The sequence below is a fragment of the Penaeus monodon genome, chromosome 14 (assembly GCF_015228065.2).
Source record: "Penaeus monodon isolate SGIC_2016 chromosome 14, NSTDA_Pmon_1, whole genome shotgun sequence".
NCBI lineage: Eukaryota > Metazoa > Arthropoda > Malacostraca > Decapoda > Penaeidae > Penaeus > Penaeus monodon.
In genome coordinates this window covers 47,224,533-47,232,032 of record NC_051399.1, presented here as the reverse complement: position 1 = coordinate 47,232,032, position 7,500 = coordinate 47,224,533, and the positions used below count along the sequence as shown (strand labels likewise).

Genomic DNA, 7,500 nt, shown 5'->3' with positions numbered 1-7,500 from the left:
AAACGAATGATGAAGTGCTGAGAAAAAAATAAATTGTAAAGACCGGCTGTTGGACATCTTGAACAAAAGGAAATTAAAGTTTATTGGTCATGTGATGAGAAGTAAAAGTATTGAGAAAAACTTGCTGACAGGGATGGTGATAGGAAACAGAGGAAGAGGCAAACCGAAGACAAGACTGGGCGACAACATCAAAGATATTTGCGGGCTGTCGATGGTACAAGTGGAAAGAAAAGCGCAAGATCGAGTTGAGTGGCGAAGGATGGTGGAGAGGTCCACGGCTGCTCAAACATGAGCATACCGTTATTGATGAAGAATATATATATATATATATATTATATATATATATATATATATATATATATATATATATATATGTATATATATATATATATATATATATATATATATATATATATATATACATATATATATTATACAAAACAATCCCACTGCCTATCTATACGGGAGTGGGTGGAGACTCTGTCTATACGGGAGTGGGTGGAAACAATAATGTCACAGTCGACTTCGAATTATGGTGAGCTTCAATATATATATAAATATATATATATATATATATATATATATATATATATATATATATATATATATGTATGTATGTATGTATATACATATATTTATTCTTCCTTTCTTTCTTTTCTCTTTTCTTTTCTTTTTTCTTTTTTTTTTAAACATTCCACTGCAGGAAACAGGCCTCTTTCAATTCACTATTGAGAGGTTATTTGCCTGATTGGATTGATGCCCTTCTTAATCAACCGCGGTTCGGCGCGCTAACAACACTTGAGCCAACGGGGGTGGACTCCCATGCGACACTTGCTTTTAACTTCTCAAGGGCAGCTTCGTTTCTGCGAATCGGCTCGAGCACATATATAGCCAGCTATTTTTATAATCGAATGGAATTGTAAACTCGGACTGATGGTGAGTCATGTACCTAACCGTATGTATTACCCATATGAGCTTCAATTTATCATTATATTCTTTTTTTATTATTTTTTATTATTTTTAACTATTCCACTAAAACTTTTATTACTTTTGTAAGAGTTATTTACTGATTGGATTGATGCCTTTTAATAACGGTAGCCTAACAAACTTGAGCCACGTATATATATATATATATATATATATATATATATATATATATATATATATATATATTATATATATATATATATATATATATATATATTATATATACTACATATATATATATATATATATATATATATATATATATATATATATATATATAATATATATATATATTATTTATTTATTTATTATTTATTTTTTATATATCATTAGGGCCCATGTCGACTTCGGCATTATTGACTGTTCTGCCTAGGCGAAAGAATGTGAGGATGGCCCCTCACACTACGTTTTTACGCCAGTTGAGCATTGTAGCTTATAACTGGTAACTGTTGTATTGTGTCGACTTTGTGCAGTGTCGCTGGAGTGAACTCTCCAGTGGTGCGAGAACAGAAAGAAGGTAGAGTCAGTACCTGCGCGAAAGAATGTGAGGAGTAAGCTGTTGCCCATGCAGCAGGCTCCCTCTCTCCACGCGGCTGGCGGATCCAAAGGAACGGCAGAGACCGATATGGTTTGGCACTAGCGGCGTCGCAGGAGTTGCCAGAACGGGGTCGCAAGCGACAACGAACTTCCTCAGGGTTGACTCCCGAAGCCTTTTTCATCTTACAGTTGCCACAAGGCAGTGGTTTGTTTTGCATGGGGTGAACTCCCATAGCCTTTGACTATACGTGCACTGAACTACAAGTCGGGCACCACTATCCTATATAAGCAAGACTAGCCCAATATTTACAAATCCGTGCTGTGTGTGTGTATATATATATATTATATATATATATATATATATATATATATATATATATATATATATATATATATATATATATATATATATATTGTGTGTGTGTGTGTGTGTGTGTGTGTGTGTGTGTGTGTGTGTGTGTTTGTATGTATGAATGTGTCTTTATGCGTATGTTTATGTGCTAAATCACTGTAATTTTACTGTGATTTGCGGTCATTCGATTGACATATTTTTTCTCACATTTTCCTTTGTTTTATCGTCTTTTCTTCCGTGTCTTTTTTTTTTTTTTTTTTTTTTTTGCTTTTCTTTATTCATAAATCTATCGTTTGAGGGATATATTTCTCGAGAATTATTTTGCCTTTTCTCTTTTTTTTCTTCCTTTCATTCACTCGTCCTTTTTTTTTTCTTTCTTTCTATTCTTTTCCTGGTTTCTTGGTTTTATCGGCTTTCTTTCTCTTTTCCTCTCTCTCTCTCTCTCTCTCTCTCTCTCTCTCTCTCTCTCTCTCTCTCTCTCGCTTTCTCTTTCTTTCTCTCTGTCTCTCTGTCTCTTTCTCACTGTCTCTCTTTCTCTCTTCTCTCTCTCTCTCTGTCTCTCTCTCTCTCTCTCTCTCTCTGTCTCTCTCTCTCTCTCTCTCTCTCTCTCTCTCTCTCTCTCTCTCTCCAAATGATCTGTAAAGAGAATTTAATTGCTCAAACTAAAGGGAATGCAATTGAGAGGGTGTCTTTATGGCATCCTGGAACTGTAGGAGCATCGAATACTAATTTGCAAATTGGACTGTAGTCGCGGATAGTGCACAGCGATGCGTTTTTGTTTTAAGGTCGCTGGAATCTCTTTAATGACGGATTTTATCATTCGTGTTTAAGAAGCCTTAATGTGGCTATTTAATCCCCTTCCATGTTAGGTAATTCCATTTTTATCAAATAAAAGACACCTCTCAAAAAAAAAAAATCCAAGGTCTCCTCCAGAAATATTGTAGTTACCCCCAAAAACTACGGGATTCAGAAATTCAACCTTTTTATTCTGAGGTTCTGGAATATGTCAAAGTGCAACATCCACGGGAGAAATTGGGCCTTGGACAGAGTTAGAATATTTACTGGTCTTCGTTTCTGTATTACTATTATTATCATTAATAATGATGATGATGATAATAATAATGATGATGATGATAATGACAATGATAATGGTTGTGGTACACCAATGCCGATACTGCTGTTACTACTACCATTACAACTTTGCTGCTACCATTCAAGGTGGAACTAATAAACACAAAGACACAAGACCCCCTCACAGCATCTCCCCTCGCCCCCCCCCCTTTCCCAGCCCCCATAATCCCCTTCTCCCCACAGACAGCGGCGCAGTGAGTCGCCGCGCGCGCTCGCTGCCTGACATGGCGGCGGCGCCCGTGCTGGGTCGCCTCGCGAAGGCGGACGGGCCTCTGCTCGGCCAGTGGGACCTGATGCTGCTGGGGGAGGAGCAGCCCTTCGCCGACGCCGCCGAGGGGGGCTCCGCGCCCGACTTCGCCTCGGCCTTCCGCAAGAGCTTCTCCGAGCTGCAGGCCGACCTGCGCCCCGCCGCCTCGAAGCGCAACGAAGGCAAAATACCGACCATGGGCCTCGGTAAGAGGGTGCCCACTTACGTCCCGTATGTTAGTGTAGGTTAGTGACTTCGGTGACGGCGGCGGCGCTCTGGCACTTCCACTACCGAGAGGGGGCTGGCCTGCCCTCCTTGCCAGGGCCGAAGGACCGTTCGATCCGTTGCCCTTTCTTTCGGGTGTCCAGTCGCTCTCGTCTCCCCTTTCGTTCTTCCTTTCTTTCCGCTTCTGCGCATTCGGTCCCTGTTCACTCCGAGGGAAAAGGAAATAGGGAGGAAGCATGCAGAAGAAAAAACTCTGATTTTTAACAACATTAACAACAACGACGATCATTGATAACAACGATAATTATAACAATATCAGCAGCAATAATGATAACAATATGAATAATCACAATAACGATATCAACAATAAGCTCGTAATCACTAACTATAAACATGAAAATAAATGTAAGTCCGTGCCCTCAGGTTGCAAATGCAAGAGCAACCCGCCAGTCACAACGCTTCTGTTTCTTTTGTATATTGGTTTTTTGCGCATCTTTGTTTGTCTATGTTTGTCTGTTGGTTGGTCTGTCTACTCACTGCTGAGGAAGATATTCTAAAGATATAATTATTGAAATACCATCTACTCATCCCATTCATACTTTTTTCTTAATTATTAATCTGGATTAGATTATATATATAACTTGTATATTTAAATCTCTCTCTCTCTCTCTCTCTCTCTCTCTCTCTCTCTCTCTCTCTCTCTCTCTCTCTCTCTCTCTCTCTCTATATATATATATATATATATATATATATATATATATATATATATATATATATATATATATATATATATCTTCTTCTCTCTCTCTCTCTCTCCTCTCTCTCTCTCTCTCTCTCTCCTCTCTCTCTCTCTCTCTCTCTCTCTCTCTCTCTCTCTCTCTCTCTCTCTCTCTCTCTCTCTCTTCTATCGATCCATCTATTTCCCTGTATATCTATCTTTTTTTTTCTTTCACCTGTCTATTCTCCTTCCATTCTTCTTACCTATCTCTCTATATTTATCCCTCTTTCCCAACTCCGATTCTCTCTTTTATCTGCTGTCCATAATTACATTTTAAACTCGTATTTCATTAACGCGTTACATTTTTATGACGATATTAATGACATATTTTTACTCCATGTTAACGAAATTGCTATTAGCGCCTCCCCCCCCCCCTCCCTTCTCCCAATTCTTAACACCGTAAAAGTATTTGTTAAGAAAAACGTAAGTCAGTATATTTTATGTAGTCTAGATTACAGCATGTTGTACCAATCTATTTATAATACATGGTATATAAGACTTTAGTAATTGATGAAAAGGTAAATGAACCCTTTAGATGATGGTGTGTGGGTGTGTATGTGCGTATGTGGGAGGGTCGTTGAGTGTGGGTGTGTGTGTGTGTGTGTGTGTGTGTGTGTGTGTGTGTGTGTGTGTGTGTGTGTGTGTGTTTACTCCCTCCCGTGTCTACATAAACATAATCTACATGATCAACGCACACTCACAAACAAAGAACTTAAACCTAATACATATACGAATACCCCCTCCCCCCTTTACAAAGGAGTGCTCAAAAAAGAGGTCAAGCAGAGGTCACATACCCCCCCCACACACACACACACACCCAAAAGCATAGGAACAAGGTCATGATGCATCCGAGGTCACCCCCCTCCCCCCCTCCTCTTCACCACACATAAGATGAATCACTGGCGTTTATTCATCACGGTGAGTTATTGTGATGTGATGAATAAGGAAATGGACCGTAGCATGTATGATTAATTTACATATTTTTTCCTCTTATTACTGAATGCGTATTGAAAGCACATGAGACGAAAATAGATTTATATGTAACAGAGAAAGAGAGAGAATTTTTTTTTATGTGTCGCTTTTAATTAGGCTTAATTTTACAATAATTTTATGAAGAAAAAATACAGTATAGTATTTTTTTAAATCCTATCAGTTATTAGTTTAAAGTCTCATATTTTTCGCTTTTTCATCCTTCCTGTTTTCTTATCTTTCCTTTTGCTATTTCCTCGTCCTTCTTCTGTTCCTTCATCCTCGATTCTTTATCCTGGTGTTTCCTCTTCTTCCCCCTTCTCCTTTATGCACTTCTCTTCCCATCCCCTCCTCCTTTTCTCATTCTCTCATTCTCCCTTCCTCTTCTCCGTTCCTTCATCCTTCCTTCCTCTGCTTCCTCATTCTCCATTCCTCTTTCTTTCCCTATCCTTCCCATCCCCCAATTCGTCTATTTTCCTTTTCTCTTTGTCCCATTCTTCCTCCTTCTGCTGCCTCCCTCATCCTTCCTTTTTTCCAACATCACTTCTTCTGTATCTCTGTCCCTTCAACCTTTTTTTCTTCTCTTTTTGTTTCCTTAATCCCCCTTCCATGTCTCTTCGTTTTCTCTTCCTCTTCTCCTTTCCCTCATCATTCCTGCAAATAAAGGACAGTGAAACCGGATATTATTGAGCAAGCTATACAAACTTTTTCCTTCTCTCTCTCTCTCTCTCTCTCTCTCTCTCTCTCTCTCTCTCTCTCTCTCTCTCTCTCTCTCTCTCTCTCTCTCTCTCTCTCTCTCTCTCTCTCTCTCTCTCTCTCTCTCTCTCTCTCTCTCTCTCTCTCTCTCTCTCTCTCTCTCTCTCTCTCTCTCTCTCTCTCTGAGGTGTTTACTTTACATTTTCTTCTTCTTCTTCTCCTTCTTCTTTTTCTTCTTCTTCTTCTTCTGTATTACGCAAAGTGTCTATAACGCTACATGTACACTATCCTGCCCTCCTGCACGCCCCTCACAGTGCACTAAACCTTTCGCTGTACATTGTCAAGACTAAAATTGCTGACTCATTTTCCTTTCTTTTTCCCTTGCTGAAGATGCACTTTTTTTTTGAACGGGGATTTTTTTTTCTTTTCATTGCCGTTCGAAGATCCCTTTATTACAAGATAATCCAAGTGTGTTTTTGATAGATAGACCGATGTCGAGTTCTGATCCGAAAGTATATGTGTGTGAGAAAATTTTACAGATATATACTGAGATTCTAGGATTTTTTTTTTAATAATAAGACACATTTTTTTTTCTTTGGTGTTCATGTTAAGTGCACTGGAATCAAGTGAAAAAAAAATTGACTTGCTGTTTTATATACTGATGTATTCTGCTTCGTATGTTCAGATTTGCAATTTCCTTGCAAATGAATTGATGATTTATGCATAACCCTTCTCTGCACACTTATTTTGGCACATATTTTCACAGAAATAAGTATATTGATATGCGTAAAACATATGTAAGTTATCACATCGAATACCCATATCATGATCAGCTAATCATACTGTAATTCATAAATAATAATCCCAGTTTCATCGGCGAATCATAACTCATCTGTCAATCACAACTAATCACAACTGACGCCACGAAATATAACCCAACCAACTCAGTCAACTAATCCTAACAAATCCACGAATCACTGTTCAGTCAACGAATCATTAATTCATCTGTTAATCACAACTCGAATCAACGAATCACAACCCATCACCTAATCACATTCTATAACCAAATCACAACCCAATGAACGAATCATTAACCCATCAATGAACCACAATCCAGTCAACGAATCACAACCCATCAACTAATCACAAACTCACAACCCAACCATTTCCCTAACTAATCGTCACCTTCCCCCTCTCCTCCTTCTTCTCCTCCCTCCCTCCCTCCCTCCTTCCCTCCCTCTCTCCCTCCCTCCTCTCCTCCTTCTTCTCCTCCCTCCCTCCCTCTCTCCTTCCCTCCCTCTCTCCCTCCCTCCCTCCCTCCCTCCCTCCACCTCCCTCCCTCACCTCCCTCCCTCCCTCCCTCCCTCCCTCCCTCCCCCTCCCTCCCTCCCCCTCCCTCCCTCCCTCCCACCTCCCTCCCTCCCTCCCTCCCTCCCTCCCTCCCTCCCTCCCTCCCTCCCTCCCTCACCTCCCTCCCTCCCTCCCTCCCACTCCCTCACCTCCCTCCCTCCCTCACCTCCCTCCCTCCCTCCCTCCCTCACCTCCCTCCCTCCCTCCCTCACGCCCATCCCGCAGGAG

At 40.1% G+C, this 7,500-nt stretch overlaps 1 protein-coding gene across 1 annotated transcript in view; it reads left to right on the top strand.

Moving 5' to 3' along the window:
- LOC119581291 overlaps positions 1–7,500 on the top strand; it is a 17,290-nt gene that overhangs the window by 7,462 nt on the left and 2,328 nt on the right. Inside the window, exons 2-3 of the mRNA XM_037929686.1 lie at positions 3,191–3,460; positions 7,498–7,500. The exon at positions 7,498–7,500 is cut by the window's right edge and continues 150 nt beyond it. Of these exons, the coding sequence (XP_037785614.1) occupies positions 3,191–3,460; positions 7,498–7,500 (273 nt within the window). The remainder of the gene's footprint in view (positions 1–3,190; positions 3,461–7,497) is intronic.